This window comes from Ctenopharyngodon idella, chromosome 24, assembly GCF_019924925.1.
Source record: "Ctenopharyngodon idella isolate HZGC_01 chromosome 24, HZGC01, whole genome shotgun sequence".
Taxonomy (NCBI): Eukaryota; Metazoa; Chordata; class Actinopteri; order Cypriniformes; family Xenocyprididae; genus Ctenopharyngodon; species Ctenopharyngodon idella.
This window is the reverse complement of record NC_067243.1, coordinates 25135031-25155230: the sequence shown is the minus strand read 5'-3', so window position 1 is coordinate 25155230 and position 20200 is coordinate 25135031. Positions and strand designations below refer to the sequence as shown.

At 40.0% G+C, this 20200-nt stretch overlaps 1 protein-coding gene across 1 annotated transcript; it reads right to left on the bottom strand.

The window, feature by feature from the left end:
- Positions 1 to 14179: 14179 nt before the first annotated feature.
- LOC127507625 (intelectin-like) lies at positions 14180 to 19523 on the bottom strand. Its single transcript, XM_051884889.1, has 7 exons — positions 18798 to 19523; positions 17228 to 17380; positions 16902 to 17149; positions 16663 to 16821; positions 16411 to 16531; positions 15861 to 15964; positions 14180 to 15642 (listed from the first exon to the last, which is right to left on the bottom strand). The coding sequence occupies exons 1-7, from the start codon at positions 18856 to 18858 to the stop codon at positions 15490 to 15492; spliced, it is 999 nt and encodes a 332-aa protein (XP_051740849.1). The 5' UTR covers positions 18859 to 19523; the 3' UTR covers positions 14180 to 15489.
- Positions 19524 to 20200: the final 677 nt, after the last annotated feature.

Here is a 20200-nt window from a genome sequence, read left to right as displayed (position 1 = left end):
TGTTTACTTTAATCTCCCGGGTGGGGATTCCAAAAGAAATCCTCACCGATCAAGGCACGGCGTTTATGTCAAGTACTTTACGCGAACTTTACGAATTATTGGGCATTAAAACGGTCCGTACCAGCGTCTTTCACCCACAAACTGACGGGCTGGTCGAACGTTTTAATCGCACGCTTAAAACCATGATTCGTAAATTCATGCAAGAAGACGCCAAAAATTGGGATAAATGGTTAGAACCCCTGTTGTTCGCTGTGCGAGAAGTCCCGCAAGCCTCCACGGGGTTTTCCCCCTTCGAGCTTCTTTACGGACGCCAGCCCCGCGGGGTACTGGATGTCCTGAGAGAAACTTGGGAGGACGGACCATCTCAGAGTAAAAACGAAATTCAGTATGTAATGGACTTGAGAACAAAACTCCACACTTTGGGGCGGCTATCAACGGAGAATTTGTTACAAGCCCAGGACAGACAGAGCCGGCTGTACAACAGGGGAACTAACTTACGTAAATTCGCACCGGGAGAGAAAGTGCTTGTATTGCTTCCAACGTCAAGCTCTAAATTATTAGCAAAGTGGCAAGGACCATTTGAGGTCACACGGCAGATTGGAGATCTCTATTATGAGGTTATACGGTCTGATAGGAGAGGGGCACGTCAGATTTATCACCTCAATCTCCTTAAAAAATGGAATGAGGCAGAGGCAGTGATGTTGGCGACGGTAATTGGTGGAGAGGATGATCTCGGGCCAGAGGCGAATACCAAACACCAATCTCTCGCACTGGCCCCCGGAGGAGATCATCTCTCGCCCTCCCAGCTCACTGACCTAACGAAATTACAAACAGAGTTTGCGGACGTGTTCTCACCCCTACCGGGCCGTACTAATTTGATTCAGCACCATATCGAGACAGAGCCGGGCGTGGTAGTTCGCAGCCGGCCGTACCGTTTGCCTGAACATAAGAAAAAAGTGGTTCAGGCAGAATTAGGGGCAATGCTTGACATGGGCGTAATAGAAGAATCCAACAGTAACTGGGCGAGCCCGATAGTTTTAGTTCCGAAAACGGACGGCTCGGTTCGGTTCTGTGTGGATTATCGCAAGGTGAATGCTGTGTCGAAATTCGACGCGTATCCAATGCCACGGGTGGACGAACTGCTTGATCGGCTCGGTACGGCTCGGTTTTATTCGACACTGGACTTAACAAAGGGATATTGGCAGATCCCCTTGTCTCCATTATCTAAAGAAAAGACAGCTTTCACCACGCCGTTTGGATTACACCGGCTACCTTTCAGCGTCTCATGGACAGGATTTTACGGCCCCATGCTGCGTATGCTGCTGCCTATTTAGATGACATAATTATATTTATTAATATTAATTATAATTAATAATATGCCTCTGGCAGCGGCATATGCAGCATTTGAGGGCTGTCTTGAGGTCGCTGAGAGGGGCTGGGCTCACGGCCACCCCGAAGAAGTATGCAATTGGGCGGGTGGAAGTAAGATATCTGGGCTTCCACTTGGGACATGGGCAGGTGCGTCCCCAAATTGATAAGACGGCAGCAGTTGCGACCTGTCCGCGTCCCAAGACCAAAAAGGAGGTGAGACAGTTCCTAGGGCTGGCGGGATATTATAGAAGGTTTGTACCTAATTATTCGGACCTCACCAGCCCTTTGACTGATCTCACTAAAAAGGAGGCACCAGATACGGTCCAGTGGACGGAGCCGTGCCAGCAGGCCTTTACCCAAGTGAAGGCTCCTTTATGTGGCGGGCCGTTGTTACACTCTCCTGATTTTTCTCTCCCTTTTCTGTTGCAGACAGACGCGTCGGACAGGGGGCTGGGTGCCGTCCTGTCCCAGGAGATAGAGGGGGAGGAACGGCCGGTGCTGTACATTAGTCGGAAGCTCTCGAAGAGAGAGACTAAGTACAGCACCATAGAAAAGGAGTGTCTTGCCATCAGGTGGCCCGTCCTCACCCTCCGCTATTATCTCCTGGGACGGGAATTCACCCTCTGTTCGGACCATGCCCCCCTGCAGTGGCTCCACCGCATGAAGGATACCAACGCGCGGATCACTCGTTGGTATCTAGCTTTACAGCCTTTTAAGTTCAAAGTGGTCCACAGGCCGGGTGCTCAGATGGCTGTGGCCGACTTCCTCTCCAGAAATGGGGGGGGCTGCAGGCCGGATGGCTCCCCGGCCTGAGTCGGGCGGTGGGGGTATGTGGCGAGGGGGGCGTGGTTCAGCGGAGTCAGCAGCGGGAGAGAGAGTCAGGAGACGAACGGTGAGTGAGTGGGTTAAATGCAAATGACGAACACCTGTCTCTTGTTTCAGTAATTGGTGTGGAGAGAGTATATAACGCCAGGAGAAACAGGAGTGGGAGAGAGAGAGAAGGACTACTGACTGCTGCCCCGCTGGATATGTCTTTTGTTGAGAGAGAATTGTGAATGATTTATGACCGCTTTGTGCCTGTCTGCACCCCTTTGTTTTTGTATATGGTGAATTGGTTAAAATAAAGCAGTCAGTAGTCAAGCCGACCCTGTCCTCTTCCTTCCTGAATCCTGAACCTTGCTACAGTTACTTTTTAGACTCTCTTGACAGTTGTCACTGCTATCAGGCTGCTGGCCTTAGCAGCTAGTTTCGGGCAGCAGGCCTTACCAGGCCTCTCTGAGAGCCAGCCACTAATAAGTAGGTGTATGGCAGCTAGCCTTAGTAGGCCCCTTTCTAGGCGAATTTCATACAGTATGGTTACTTCTCTGCCAGTCTAGACTCGATACCAGGTGGTTGGCCACAGTAGGCCTCCCTGATGCGAGTTCCCAGCAGCAGGGTCTTGTTATCAGGTGGTTGGCCTTCCGGCCTCCCTGAGACCGCACGCTTCTCTGCGTGTTGCTGGCTTGGCTAACCTTTTTCACCTTTGTTTCTAGTTTATAGCCTTGTCGACCTGATAGGTCGAGCTGGTACTCTCTTCACTCTGAGAGTGGGCTTGAGTACTTAGCTTCCTAAGTCTGGTCAGTGGTTGAAGGCTTCCCTTGAAGCCTCCCAGTTAGATCAGCTCTTAGGCTGTGAGCATTCCCCTCGCGAGGGTTCCTTTTTAGAGTGCACGGCCTCCTTAGCGCCCTGAAACATAGGTGCTTTGTGGATCCTAGGATCGAGCAGAGTAACTCCCCTCGCGTGCAAGGGTTGATAGCACTTCACTGAGTCCTGCTCTCCAGGATGTCCATCTCTAAGATCCATTCTGAATTGGTCTACTGCCCTTTCTGCAGTCCCTCTTTCTGGATGTTTCTTCATGAGACTTCTGTGTCTAGAGACTCTGTTTCTGAGGAAACAGACAGGTTGTTGGCAGACTAGGTTACTAGTTCAGCTAGAAGCCAGGTCAGCCTCCTTGGTGGCAATCGGGGTTGACTGCGTTCCCCTGAGAAGTGACTGGCTGGGGTTCCTTCTGGCACCCTAGCCACGCTCCCTTAAAGGGACGCCTTTCCTTTGAAGTGGTTGGTTCCAGGCCTTTGTGCAGCCTTGGCAGGCCTTCATGTGTGAGATATGGAGACCACTTTGAGGCTTGTAGCTCAGGCTTTGACCGCTGGGAGCAGGCTTTGACCGCTGCACATTTGTGACCCATAGGGTGAGTGGGTCTGGCATTTCATTTGAATTTGCCAGATCCTGACAGTTGTCACTGTCATGCGTGGCATGCACTCCCCTCAGCGTGGCGACGTGGGTATATCGTTCCCCTAGCGTGTTTACGCAGCGTTGAGTTCCCTTTTGAAAGGGAACGTCTCAGGTTACGCATGTAACCATGGTTCCCTGAGAACAGGGAACGAGACACTGCGTCTCTTAGCCACGCCTCAGGGCCCGCCTGCTTACAGTCCCTTCAGACGATAAGCGGATGACGTTATTTGGGTGCCCCTTATATACGTGCGGGTCGCATAGTTTAAATGTCATGGGCTGTCGCCGGTCAATATAATATTGCCAAGATTGGATAAGTGTTTGAGACACTGGTTCACGCGGAGGCGTTTCCCTAGCGTGTTTACGCAGCGTCTCGTTCCCTGTTCTCAGGGAGAGAGATTGTTCTCCAGCGGTAGAAATAGCATTCTGGGGGGGGCACTTTCACTTTTGAAATCAAAGGGGCAGGGGCTTTTCCAGAACAAAATCTGGGAACATGTACACGTCAGAACACGTCTATAACAGACCAGGGCTGCATTTCCCAAAAGCATTGTTTCTGATGGTAAAGTCATGTCGTAAAGATCGTATTTACGAGTTGAGCGCACACGAACGCCACCACAATGTCGTAAATACCAGTGGGAAGTTCGGTATTTTCTTTAAACCCTGATCTGTACAAGTTGTGGGCGTGTCAGTGAGAAACATGGTGGAATACCACAATACTTAAAGGTATTTACCAGTGATATTGTCAGGCTTTTCTATTTACAGAGAAGTAAGCTAATTCCCTGCACAAAACATATAGCATTATAATATAACAATATAATATGTAGGCTAACGATAAAGTTTACAGTGGCTTCATAAATTAATTAAAAATATAAAAAAGCAAAACACACCTGATGCACATTTGTTGCTTTTCATTTTCTGGAAGTTGAGTTTAAGAACCTTAGTGTATTTTTGTGTAATTAATTAGGAGAAAGTACTCCTTCATCTTACTGCCGACGAAAGTAACTTGAACGCCCCTGACATCGTAAACACGGCTTCCCACCTCGTAAATACAAACTTCCCAGGAGGACTTAAACGCACCATGAAACGCAGTGGAAACACCAGTATAAACAAGGATCGTTTTCATTTTAAAACGCTGTTTTAAAATGAAAACACACTAGTGTAAACAGGGCCTAAAACACAATGAAATTATGCCAAAACAGAACATATATATTACATGTGGATTGCAAAATATTTTTTTCTTTAAATAATGATAACTTGTCAAACTCTTTGGTAAATGTCTACAAATAAAGCTTGGGAGATACATTCAGACCTTGATAAATCTTCAGATAAATGGACAAATCTCTCTGCAACCAAGAGTTAAACTCTCTTTTTGTGCTGTTGAGAATGGGATGAAAGTTAAGAGAAGCACAATAAGATTAATCTTTACAAAGTTTTACTCTAAGGTATGTGACGACCTCATTAACAGGGATTCCTTCAATTTCCTTGTAGTTAACACTCTTAAGTGGAAATATCTCACATTTGCTTATTTTAAGATTGAGACCAGATATCTTAGAGAGATTATTTATGGTACCAATTATTTTGCTAACCTCTGCAGCATTTTTTTTTTTTTTTTTTTTTAAATAGTGTAGTTGTTACCGAGCGGCTGTATTAGTAAGCACACAAAGCAAACAGTTCACTCAAAACAGTCTTTAATCCAATAATCCACAGAGTACATAGAAGAATTATGGGAGAAACATCCACATAAACAAGACGAGACTGGACAAAAAAACTGAACAAAACGGGGTATACTGTATATGCACAGGCTAAATGAGTTAATGAAATTGAACGACAGGTGAACAGAATCATTAATCAAGGGAACACACTAAAAAACGAGGTCACACAGGCAAACAGATTTAAAACACAATGAAAATAAACCAAAACAGATCACAAAACAGAGATGGCTTGAATTTTAGGCCGAATCATTTTATGTTTTTAAATAAATTAGTATTATAGTTCATATTTTCTGATTTTCATAGTATGTGTATTAATTCTGGTACTTTTACCATAAAGTGACATATCAACCATTTGGTAGAGGCCGATATTTAAAAATTATGGGATGTGTTGAAAAAAAAAAAAAATTGAGTGTAGTAACTAGTGACATAAGGAGATAAGAAATGCAAACAAAAATTTTTTAAAATGCCTTTTTCTTGGTGGGGCAGCTAATGGGTTAATGGCTAAACTCACCACTTTATATTTCATAAGATCCCAATGCAGCCCATAATGGTAATTAATCCCGGCTTAAAGTATTTTTCAATTATTCTTAAGATTTCACACTTAAAATCCTCATTTAGTAATCAAGAAATGTTTAAAATCCAGTGCATTTCTGTTCATGTTCTTTCTATTGTTAGATCTTACATTAATGTTATAAAAACTGCAGGACCAATATGTTGTACTACAAATGATGTCAACTCCTCTGATAATTACCATAAATCTATACGAGATTGTGATGACAAATCAAATTTGGGGGGTGCATTTTTTGCCAGACATCAAGTCCTTTAATTATTACATAACCCAGAAATTATCTTGTTACTAACATCATCTTTGACTCCTTTGGGAGGCCGTCTACATGTATCTAAGTTACTACCTAGGACCACATTAAAATCATCCCCAAGTATAATTTTGGTATTCAGGCAGGCTATTTAGTTGATAAGTCTGCAACTCATTCTCTAATTCATGAAGTAACAGCAGATTTGTAGATTTGCAATTAGTACCATAAATATTAGATAAAATATATTGCATGTATGAGTCCCCTCTAATATGAGTATTAGCCACCTTCCATTATTATTACTCTTATTGTGAACAATTTCCCCCCTGAAATTTCCTTTGATAATAGCGACCTCTGCTGACCAATTTGTGCCATGACTACACTGGTTCTGCCAACGAACTACACTACCGGTCAAAAGTTTGGAAACATTACTATTTTTAATGTTTTTGAACGAAGTCTCTTATGCTCATTAAGGCTGCATTTATTTCATAATAAATATAGAAAAAACAATAATATTGTGAAATATTATTACAATTTAAAGTTATGGTTTTCTATTTTAATATACTTTAAAATAGAATTTATTTCATCATTACTCCAGTCTTCAGTGTCACATGATCCTTCAGCAATCATTCTAATATGCTGATTTAATACTCAGTTATTATCAACTGAAAACAGCTGTGTTGCCTAATATTTTTTTGATACTTTTTTCAGGCTTCTTTGATGAATAAAAGGTTAAAAAGAACAACATTTATTCAAAATATAAATCTTTTCTAACAATATAAATCTTTACTATCACTTTTTATCAATTTAACACATCCATGCTAAATAAAAGTATTAATTTCTTTCAAAAAAAAAAAAAGAAAGAAAAAAATCCTGAAAAAGTATCACAGGTTATAAAATAATATTAAGCAGCACAACTGTTTCCAACATTGATAATAAATCAGCATATTAGAATGATTTCTGAAGGATCATGTGACACTGAAGACTGGAGTAATGATGCTGACAATTCAGCTTTGCATCACAGAAATAAATTATATTTTGAAGTATATTAAAATAGAAAACCATAATTTTAAATTGTAATAATATTTCACAGTATTATTGTTTTTTCTGTATTTATTATGAAATAAATGCAGCCTTAATTAGCATAAGAGACTTCGTTCAAAAACATTAAAAATAGTAATGTTTCCAAACTTTTGACTGGTAGTGTATGCATTTCTTGTAATATTTAAAAACAGCCTCTTTATCTTTTTTAAGAAGAAAAAAAAAAAATAATAATAAAAAAAAAACAGCCTTTCTTTTATTTATATTGCGGATGCCCCGAACATTAAGAGAAACTAATGAAAAAGTCAGGGGAAAAAAATAACTTAATAGATAAAAAATAACTAATTAGAACATCAATTCCCGGTCAACCAATGTTTATGAACTTATTCAAAAATAACAAAAACACTGGGAAAATAACGGTCCATGGACCTGTATTAATGGTCCAGCACAACCCAGGGTTTATAACAGTATATAGACAAATGACAGTTTTCTTTTCTTTTTTTAACCTGAATGCAGAAATTTCAATAGGTCAAATTTATTTCAATTTCTAAAAGGTCACGTCAACTGTCAAAGTTCAATGGAGAAATCTGCCTTCATTCCTTTTCCTCTCTTCTTTGGTCTCAAAAACAGTAAATTAATCAGTTCTCTGTTTTGTCATCTTTTAGTTGAATCTGGATCCCATCCACATAAGCTTTTGCTCCAACAAAAAATGCAGTCTTTCCATCTTTTCTGGCACGCATGACCTCTGGCCACAACCGCAGTCTTGCTGCTGTCAGCGGACATCAAATCTTCCTTGAATTCCAACTTGTTAGTCTTCAAGTACTCACTGTTTTTTGTACTCGCAAGTTAAGATCGGGACTTGGTATCGGCAGATACTCAGTATTCCACGCCTGAGCCTCTTCATGTCATGGCCGGCACTCCAGAGCCACGTCACATTATGGCCGCCACGCCAGAGTCTCCTCACCTTAGGGCCATTTAAGTCTCCCATGAAGATTTAGGGAGCTTGGTTCTACATTAAATTTATCAACCATGACTCTGGTGTTTTCTAGTCCGGGGGCCCCAAGTCTCTGGTCCTGGAGGTCATCCCACTATCCCTGGTGCTTCCGTTAATGGCTATCACCATCATGTGTGTGTAGGCTGCATACACTTCCTCAGAGGCGGCGTGGCGACCGCTACAGCTTCTCCAAATCCAAATTTATTTATAAAGCACATAATAAAACAACAAAGTTGACCACAGTGCTGTACATATCATCAAATAAAATAAAAAGAATTACAAAAACTCAATAACCACAGATTTAAAACATCAACACACACCATTCAAAAAGACTAGCTACAGCAACAATACCTCAACGCTTATATCTGATCAAATGCTAATGTAAAAAAGTATGTTTTTAAATGTTTCTTAAATTCATTCAACAACGATGATTGTCTCAAATACTCTAGGAAAGTGTTCCATAGCCTTGGGGCAGTTACCGCAAATGTGTGATCACCTCTGGACCAGTGTTAATTTTGACAGCAAATTTTGATTTAGTTTTAGTCATAGTCTTTTGACTAAAATGCCATTTAGTTTTAGTCATATTTTAGTAATCGGAAATTGTTTTAGTTTTAGTCTAGTTTTAGTCGACTAAATATCATAAGATTTTAGTCGACTAAATCTACAGTAGATTTAGTGGACTAAAATCTAATTTAGTTAAATTGTAATGCATTAAGCATTTCTCTAACAATACACAGATCCTATACACTGATATAGGTACATCTGATATTCCCCAAACTGTTTATGTTCTACTTTGCTCACCAAAGCGGATGGTTTTTGACCGTTCAAGTGCAAAAAGACATGAAAGAGCTGGGTGTGGCAATCAGCGCCAAGGCACGGGGCTTGTGGGAAATGTAGTGCATGTGTGAGAATGTGTGTGTCAGTATTCTGGCGAAGGCTCCCTCTGATGGCCAGAGGAGGGAATCACGGAGTTCGTCTCTGTGACAATGTCTTTTAGTTTTTGCTTTTAAATGTCTATAAGTTTTTATTTCTGTTTGTTATTTTAATACCTCAGGTTTAGCTAAAGCTTAGAAACTAGATGAAATAAAATGAGTTTACATTTTTTATATATTTATTTTTTATTTCAGTTAACGTTTATTTCAAGTAATGAAGATTTCTTTGGTTTTAGGTTTAGTTAACTATAATAACACTTTTACCTGTAAAATATATAGAATAATGTGTCAAATAATGTTCTTAGATACAGTAGTTTACTATGAATTAAATAGAAATTAAATTAAATACAGTTTGATTGTGTAAACAAAATAACAATAATGACCAGGAAAAAATAATAAATATAAACCATCCCGAAATACACCGTGCCTCTTATTCTGAAATGTCTGCAGTCTGCACTGTAGCAGGCTGCTCATGAGGGTGATAAAATTTGCATTCTTACAACCGTCTAAGACATACTACCATATAAACATCATGTAGTAAACATTGTGTAGTAAACATTGTCATAATTCATCAACATTAGCTTTTAAGCAATCGCTTGGCATAAATGTGCACTATTCATTAATTGCGAAGCAGTCTGAAGTGCTGCTGCACGAGCCTGTAGAGTTTTTGTATTATCAATTCAATAAGCAGATAGACTAATTATAACCATAATCAAGTTGTTTTGAATCGATATACAATCATCATGATACATTTTTTTAAATGTTAAATGTTATTGCCTCCTTAGGATAAATCGCTGGTTGTATTCATCAAGTCGATTTAGATAAATGAATTAATGTAAATGTAAATGCAGACAAATAAGAAGTGTCGTCAGGCTGGGGGCATAGGCATGAATGGGGGGCCTGCCCCACCCCCAGTGAATGAAAGATACTACAGTATAGGCTGAGTTTTACAATATTTTCAACTCGAAAGTAAATATGCATATAAAGTAGGTGTGGTCGTAACCAGGTTTTGAAAATTAGTGAGGCCTAGGGTGGCGTTAAGAATTGTGCTATAGCTAATAACTACCCAGCAGGCACAGGACGTCAGTGTAACGTCAGGAAGATGTTGGACTCCAACATTGTGCAGAAATCAAATTTTGGTTGAAAATTAAAATCGGGTTGATGTGTTATGTTGAAGTAGTTCAGTTAGCTATTTAACATGAAGCACACACGGCTGAACGGATAACCATTTTACTAGTTCTGTGCCACTCACTCCACACCGCATGCACACACAGCAGACAAAAACGTAAAAAACATCAGACATAAACTGTGCTCTCTGAAACTATAGCTAGAGAAAAATGACTAAACACCTAAGCATGAAAGTCAGTGATAAAGTCCTTTAGGTATGCGGGACGAGCCCTTGTTCGAATCGGCCGACCCTCAGTTACTGTCAACTGCGGCACCTCCTGGCCCTCCTGATTCTCATCAAGCAGTGGCTGAAGAGGTTGAGGGCCCACAGCTGGTGAAGATTGTTACAGGACCACCCTGACAGGGGAACCTTGAAGCACTCGGCCTGTTCATGAACCCAGTCTAGAACTGTTATCTTACTAGGTTTGGCCTTGTGTCTTCTGTCAAAGTTGTCTTCTGTTCGCCTCTGGTTTGAAGTTACGGCAGCTTTGGCTGCTGCCCAGGTGCCACCTGCCGCTGCAGCTGACAATTCTTGTGGTCTGAGTCTGTCCAACGGCAATTCCATCTCTCGGCCAAGCATGAGCAGAGCAGGAGAGGCCTGGGTGGTGGTGTGCTGGCTAGCTCTGTAATGCATCAGCGTTAAGTTGAGTGTTGTTTGGAATGTATACCCCTGGGCCTGGTGTGCACGAATGCCATTCTTAAGGCTTTGATTGAATTTTTTGACCCCACCATTTGCCTGGGGATGGTAGAGTGCGGCACAGAAATGCTTAATTCCTTTACTGCACAGGAATGTGGAGAAGTCTGCAGAGGTAAACTGCGGCCCATTGTCAGTAGTGATGGCACGGGGCATGCCCCAGTGAGCAAACAGACTTTCCAGTATCTGAGTGATGGTCTGTGTTGTCACTGTCCCGGCTGGTATTACCTCGGGCCATTTAGAATGGAGATCATACACGACCACCAGAAAGCACTGATGGTGGGGAACGCCATGGCCATGAATTTCCCCACAAATGTCCAGTTGAAGGTGCTCCCATGGATGAGATGGCCATGGAACAGGCTGCAAAGGGGGTGAGACCGGTTGTCCAGTCTTTCCACTGAGTAGACACGGTTCACAGTCTCTGACCAGTCCTTCAAGGTCACGATCAATGCCTGGCCACCAGACCAAGTCCCGGCATCTTTGCTTGAGCTTTACAATACCCAAGTGCCCCTCATGCGATTCTTGCAGAGGTGTGTGGAGCATCTGAATGAGTTCTGGCTTCATGTCATCATTGCCTGGCGAGGCTGCTGGTGTGGGCGCATTAATTGATCGAGATAAGAGATCAGCAACCACGTTGTCCCTCCCTGGTGTGAACTTGAGCTGGTAGTCATACTGCCTTAGACGCTCACCCCATCTGTGCAGACGCAGGGGTTTATGACCTGAGCCAGAGGCTGACAAAAGCGTGGTCAGAGCCTGATGGTCTGTGCGGAGGGTGAAATGCCGACTATAGAGGAAGAGATGCCATCTTTCAGTTGCCCAGACTCAAGCAAGGGCCTCTCGTTTACCTACAGAGTAGCGCTGTTCCGTGGGGGTCAAAGCTCTGGAGGCAAATGCTACAGGTCTTTTCACTCCGTCCTGCATCTGCGACAGCACTGCTCCCAGTGCCTGTGTGGAGGCATCGCAGGTGACGATAGGCTGACTCTCGGGATCGAATTGAGCTAGGACAGGAGGTGTGGTAAGCTGGGACTTTAGTGTTCGAACGGCCTCGGAGCATGCACTAGTCTAGTTCCATGGCTCTTCTTTCTTTAGTAACTGGCAAAGGGGTGCCGTGGTTTGGGAGTACTGAGGCAGGAAACGAAGGTAATAGGCTGTCATGCCCAGAAACGAGGCCACCTGGGAGGTGGAGGTGGGCTCTGGGATTCTGTGTATCGCCTCAATATTTGACTGAAGAGGGGCAATGCCCCTAGACGTGAGGTGGTACCCCACAAAGTCTATGGCTGAGGCTGCAAAAGTGCATTTCTCTCCATTCAACATAAGGCTATGTGCCATGAGAGCACTGGCCACTCTGCTGAGAAGGTCCTTATGGATCTGGACATCTGGCGCATAGACTACTATATCATCCAGAAATACTGCAACTCTGGGAATTCCAGCCAAAATGGTGGTCATTAGCTTTTGAAAGCAACTGGGGGCAGAGCTTTGGCCAAACGGCATGAGAGTATATCGAAATACCCCAGCGTATATGATGAATGCTGTGAGGTCTCTGCTAGAAGCGTGAAGCAGCACCTGCAGATAACCTTGGCGCAGGTCCTGTTTTGAGAAGACCGTCGAACCATAGAAGTAAGCGGTCAGCTCCTCCGCTGTGGGTAAGGGGTACTTGTCTGGGATAACCGTCTTATTTACAGAGCGCTGGTCAACACAGACTCGTATTCCTCCCGATTTTTTTTTGCCGATGACCAGCTTAGAAATCCAGGGGGATGCATTGACTGGCTCAATAACTCCCATGTCCAATATCATTTGAAGCTCCGCAGTAACTTCCTCCCGCAGGGCTAGGGTAATTCTGCACAGGGGCTGTATGACCATCTTCGTTGCCAATGTTATGTTGGAGTAGTTCGGTTAGCTACTTAACATGAAGCACACACGGCTGAACGGATAACCACTTAACTAGTTCTGTGCCACTCACTCCACACCGCATGCGCACACAGCAGACAAAAACGTAACCCCGAAAAACCTAGTGGTAGAACACAACAGATGTCTAAATCCAACATTTGTTTGAAGTCAAGCTCCAACGTTGGACAGATGTCAAAAACTAATATTGATTTAATATCAAAACTTAATGTTGTCTTTACATCAAACTCCTTTACATCAAACTCCTGTTGGGCAGAGGTTGCATATAAATAAACTAGAGAAACATTAGAGATCTCTCAAAAATAAACGCTAGAGATCTCTCAAACCCCAACCTTAGCAGTCAATTCCAACTTTAAAGAAAGATATTTACATATAGTTAGTATGGATTTTGTTGGCACCAAACTTTTAACCAAACCAGATTTTTGTTGTAAATGAAAAGGCAACAAACTGAGAAACTGAGAAGCACGGTTGGACAAATGTCAAGATCATTCATTCATGTATCATTCATGTATTCATTTTAAGACATCAGCGGAGAAAGTTAACAAACTTTAAAATCTTAGTCAAACTGAAATTCACAAATGTTTGATGGTTTATTTGGATTTCCCGTCTGTGTCTGACACACGGATGACAGGCGCACAAATAAGCATAATAAAAACATAACATAAATCCAAGCCTGGTTCTCTCTGGTCCTTCACTGTCGTCGCTCCCCCTTTTATGCTTCTCCGTGAGAGATACGAGACCGGTGCAGTGCACAGTTTTCTCTGGGTAAAATAATTAAATACTTGCCAAAACACAATGAAATCTGTACAAAACACAGCAGGGCTCGACAATAAGGACCGCCTGGGGTCAGCGTGAATAATTAAAGCGGGGATAATTGAACTGTGCAACACTGTCACAGTCCCGATCGGGCCAGTGCTGCATCTTTGCGAAAGTTCAATAAGAAAATTGTAACTTTAATAAGGATTAATATGCATTTAATTTGATTGACTTTTTAATTTATTTGTATCTTTGTTCTGTTGTATTTATGTATTTATGTTGGCCTGCTGAATGTTAAATGGATCCAAGCCATGTTCATTAGAAATTATTTGATGATACAGCAATAAACTAGTATAACTTAATGCATGCATTTTTGAACTTTGCTAATTTAAAACATGATCAAAACACTGTATTGAAATCGGCCGATAATTGTTTGTTAAAATTGGCATCGCCTGAAAAAATCCCATCAGTGCATCCCTATTAATTGATAAAATTAACCACAGACACCCACATTTATCCATATTTGCTTGGAAAAGCCTCAAAATAAAAATATTTATTCAACAACATTACAAGACTGTGACACTTGAGTAAAGCAGTGAATAAAAATATACATGTTTATCACTTAAGCCAGTATTTTCCCTACCACAGGCAGTGCACCCACCACTCTGACGGAGCAAACCGCCACAAATTCTGGCCATTTTGTACCATAAAACAGAGAACCTAAAATTCTTTTAATAAAAAGTTCACATATGGAAATATATCACTGATTAATTAGCAAATGAGTATTTTAGCATAAAGCAAAGGTAAAAAGCAAGGTTAAATGCAGCCTCTCTGTTAATTAACTCTGTTAATAAGGCGATGACACTGGGGTTTTGCTCCGGTTAGTCGAGAGTTGAAAAACCAGGTGCGCTGCAGCAATTTTTTTCCCCATCATTGATTTACTAGCTATATTTAACTCAATTTTATATTTGTAGACAAAACTCTACGTACATCTACAGTCTTGCGATGCAGCTAAGTGAAACTTAGGTAGGCATGAAAAACGATTAATCGTCTTCAGCTAATTCATGCCTACACAAGATGGCGTTGACTGAGAATATATTTTTCCTCATGTATGTATCTCGTAGGTTTTCCAATTTGGCTTTAACCTCGTCTGCTGCACAACATACAACAGTAGGCTATATTAAGATAAATAAAGTGTGGTACTTATTTAAAAGATGTTCTACAGTATGTAACTTGCGTTACAGTATGTAACGCAAGTAACATTTTTTATAAATATTTATGAGAGAGGTGCCCTTAATTGACAGTATGTTAGTCATTCAGACTGATGATGATTTATTAATTTCAAATATTAGGATCATTATTCAAATGTTCCCTAACATCAGGGATGTTGTTGCGAAATCATTGTTGTTGCGACTCAGAACGTAACCAAACCAAATATGTTCATGGAATATTTCAGTGTAACTTATAAACTATGAAACCTAAAGTAGGTTTTGAATCTATTGTTTTAACAGCATTGGCAACCCATTGGTTTTATTTGAACATTATACATTTATGTCCATTTGTGAACAGTTGGGGGAAAAAAACATGAACACTGAGAGGTTAAAACTAAGTTAGATATGCACTAAAAGAAGCCTCCCAATAAACGGCTAATCCGACAGGTTTTTTTTTTTTTTTTCATCAGTTACAAACACCATACACATTCTTAGATTATAGACCAATATAAAATATGCAGTATATATTGTAAAGAAATATGTTTGAGCAAATTGTTGTGTATTCAGGTATTAATCAATGTGGTATATCTCTGACAGAAGGAAAGGAAGCAGGTCATTTTAGTTTGTCAGCGATAAAAAAGAAGTACAGCTGCTTCAGTAATCTCTTTGGAAGCACTCCATTCTGTATTAGTACCATAGCCAGTCCAGTCGAAACTCGTAAAGTCCCCGCACTGTCTAGGGACCCCTTCAGGAAAGTGTCCACCTCCACCAATACAGAACTGCAAAAATATGAGTACATTAATAACAACAAAACACACCTATTTCCTCATATAACATTGCAGTTGATTTACTTCTGTTGTAATTGTATGACTGTAAATTGATTTCCTCTTCATTTATACACTAAAGCATGAATTATTGCCTGTGGTGATCAGCAGCACTTCACAAAGGCTGTTCATAAACATTGTTGTAAATAATCCATAATATTTGTTTAGCTCACATGTTCAGTGTGACAACCGGTTGGTTTAACGCCCGAACAAAGTGCCATGGCTGCCTTTTCAGTATTGAAGACTCTGAAGGTGATGAATCCAGGCTCAAATATTCCTGAAAAAAACACACAGAATATATAATTGATGATGATCTATCATAATAGGTCCATGCACACAGAATGGCATTCATTCATTCATTAAAGTGATTGGATCTCAACATGATGATGCTTTGTAAATAATAGGCCTACACAACATGATCTCACAGCAGTTCATACATATTTTACGAGGTGGCTAATTCGTATGAATTTGTACGAATGACCTAACCCTAATCCTGCCCCTAAACCTACCCATCACTGGGGTTTAGACAAATCGTATGAATTCGTACGAGTGACATCATACAAATTTGTGTGAATTAGCCACCTCATAAAATACGTACAAATTGGTTGTGAGATAGAGCTGGCCTACACCATCACTGAATAATACACAGATTTTATTTCAGTCAATGTAACTACTTTCTTTAAAAATATTTGAAAAATATTGTCCCAAGAGGAATTGCTGTACCTCTTGAATTAGGTCCATACAGTTTTTTGGTAGAATCCACATTTCCAGTATCATACACTATTGGAATAGCAGGTCCATTATCAATGTTGCAAGTTCCGATTCCAAACCTCACAGGGAATTTCTGGGAAAATTATCATAAAAAATTAAGTTTTATTTTATTTATTTATTTTTTACAAAATTGTAGTCTTTTGCCTTCAGCCTATATTTCTTTGAATATTTCAAACTCAAAACTGCTGTCAAAGTTTGTCTGACCTTGAATAAATTGAGAAGGTTTCCTCCGTGTAGAGTTAAGAAGCGATTTTCAGTGTGGTATCTCAGGATGGAGGCAGTGCTCCAGTGTTCCAACTCCATATTATTAGGAACATGCCACACAGACACATCCTGTGCCGCAATTTCAAAGTATCCAGGATTCTATGACAAAAAGGAAACAGACTGTCAATAGATATTGTAGATAAACATGTTTTAATTGTTGAATGTAATAAAAAAAATACCTTATAATCATCACTTGTTGCGGCCTCTGCAGTTCCAAATGTGACTCTGTTTGCCCATGTTCCTTCACCATCAGGCCGGTTTGCGTTGCTGCCCTGCTCACTAGACCAGCGATCACCAACAGTACACTTTCCATACATGTTGTTTTCATGAACGCTGGCCACCAGCGTCCAGCCGCCGCCCGCAGTGGTCATATCACAAAACGTCTGGTAAAGGACCCCTCTTGGTGAGATCAGATAGTACAGGCCATCTGCATTAACAGAAGCACTGAGTCACCTAAATTGAGTAGTTGCTTAAGATAACAAAAATAAGATCAAAAATACCATACCCTCATAAACATGATATTTGTCAAGAATTTCTTTGCAGCTTCGAGCAACATATTTAATTCTGTCCAGAAGTTTTTCAAGCTCATGGTTGCTGTTGGTATCACTGATATTAATACATGGTGCTTCTGTTTCTTGTATTACATACATAGCTCCCACTGTAGAAAGATCATAAAAAGAGTAAATGCTGGTTTTGCAGTAATGTGAGTCAGAAAATGTGAGTCACATAGTGAAATATATTGTGATGTTGTGATAAAAAAATATGATGACTTTCTTAACCCTCTGGTCCCCTTCGGTCAAAAATGACTGAAAAATTTTATGTTTTGAAATTTTACATCTTTTTTTGCTTCATTGGAATGGGATGACTCTTGGTGACTTTTGTCACATTAGCTATGTGAACAAAAAAATCATGGACATAATTCGGAAAGGGCTGAAAAAAAGCCACACTTGGCTCCTTCGCAGTCAAAAATGACTGACATAGGAAATGAATGGGAAATGTGTATAAAATCAATAAAATCAAATCAATAACAGCCACAAAGCAGTAAAAAAAATGAATAGCAAAGAAGAGGTTACATAAGAGTACAAAACAGACACACCCACTCAAACACACACACACACACACACACACACACACACTATTATACACACAAATGAACTGGTGTGGCTGTAACAATATGGTACAACTGAGCCAAATTACTCAAATAAGAGTTTGAAATCAGATCAGACCCAGATTTATTAAGCTGTGATACCTGTTCATTTTTTGTTACGTTTTTATTGAATTTTGATGTTATGTGTAACAAAATGTCCTCCTCTGTGTTCAGGTTTGACTGTAGTAAAATGAATGCAAAAACTAACGCTTTAAATAAAAAAAATCTAAACCTTGACAAAAAGTAGTCTTTGAAAATGTCTAAGTATAAATCCAAGTATAAATAAGTGTTTATGTCTAAAAACAATTAGAGAATTTATAAGCCACTTTATATAGAACTTTATAGGAATCTAGTGGTTACGGCGCCCCGCACATGACATGCAAGAAAAAAAATTAAATCGTGCGCACGATTTAATTCTCTAATTCGTTCCCTCGATTTATAAATCATTTAGTAAAGCGAGGGAATGAATTAGTAAATCGTGCGCACGATTTAGCCTACTATTTTTTTCCTGCATGTCATGTCCGGGGCTCCGTAAGTGGTTACACCATGGCATTACACAAGTTTTTCATTTTTTACTCCCACCAGATGGCACTAATCTACCTTCAAAAAATTGGATTTTAAATGCCTTGTCTCTATTTTAACATGTAATACTGATTTAATTGAAAAATAATTTAAAAAATATATTAGAAAAAATTTGTGAATTATTTTCAATGGGGAAAAATAGATAATAAAAATTGTATAAATATTGCATAGTATCATAAAATACCCTCAAAATTTTAAGTAATAATCGAAAAATATTATTGAACAAAAATATATTACAGTGGTTTTCCTGAAGAAAAAAAAAAAAGAAGTTACATTTTAAGTGTGACACCTAAATGAAGAGGGTTAAGAGAAATTAGTTTAAATTAAATCAGAGAATTACACTTACTTGATTTAGCATCACAGAACCATAAACTCAGTGTGAGACTGAGAAGGATCCCAAAAAACATTTTTGTAAGAAAGGATGATTTTCTGTCCAGTGTTTCTTTGGGAAATCCCAGACGAGCCCCCAGATCTGTTAAATTGTTTTTTTAGGTACTGTAGAGTTTCTGAAGCCTTGAGGCTATCAGTCATCAGTTGGAAACAGGTGCCTCAATCCCTGTGATGTGTGGCAGCAGCAGCAGCGCAAGATATCTCAGGAGAATGATCAAGCAGACACAAAACCAATATGGTACCATAACATTCTCAAGTTTAGTAAGGAAGATGGGTCATATTTATACTCACAAGATCAAGTAATAACCTCCAGGATATCCTGGGCATCCAATAATAGTACAGAGGTAAAACCGTACCATATATGGCATATGAAGAAATATATTAACAAGTAAGATGTTATTGATGTGTGTGTCTATAAAACAAGGGCAGTCTTACACAAGAATAGTTCAAAGTGGAGCCTAAAAAATAAGAGCAGTCTGCAAACTAAAGGAGAACAGTTCTTCATGATTAAAAACACTCTGAAAACTTGCAAACCTGAAATGGTGAGGTGTTTGGTTCCATGTTTTATGTGAAGAATGTTTACTAAAAGCAAACATTGTGATTAAACTGTCTTTTTTTTCTATTATCTGAACAAGACAGCATATTAACTTACCATTTCCATGAGCCAGTAATAAAGTAACAGGTTTTGTGTTCTTGGTGTCTAAAGTGGCTTAAGGAAATTATGCTTATTTACATCCTTTTCTTGTCAACTGATGATTTATAAGTAACTAAAGTAAATAGACATTACAGAACTTTAACTGTAAACAAGAACATAAAGAACAAAGACTTCCTTGTGCACTTTACTGGCAAATATGACAAGAAAGAGATTGCCTTTCTTGGGAATCTGATAGACCAGGATCCGGAATCCTATTCTTATCAAGGGACAACCTGCTGAACAATAAACAAATAATGTCAAATTTGTCATAAATCACTCCCCATCATGTTGTTTTGTACTGTATGAACAGTTATATAAATGTACAACTGATTCATTGGTATCTATGTTGCAAGATAATGGGTTTTGTACCCTTGATGTCTAAAGTGTATTAAGCGGCTGATTTATGAAAAAACCCATGAGAGGTTAAAAAGTAAGTTAGATATGCACTAAAAGAAGCCTTCCAATAAATGGCTTATCTGAGAGGTTGTTTTTTTCATCAGTTACAAACACCATACACATTCTTAGATTATAGACCAATATAAAAGATATCAGTGTGGTATATCTCTGACAGAAGCAAACTAAGCAGCTGCTTCAGTTATCTCTTTGGAAGCAATAAATCCTGCATTAGTACCATAGCCATTACAGTCAAAACTTGTAAAGTCCCT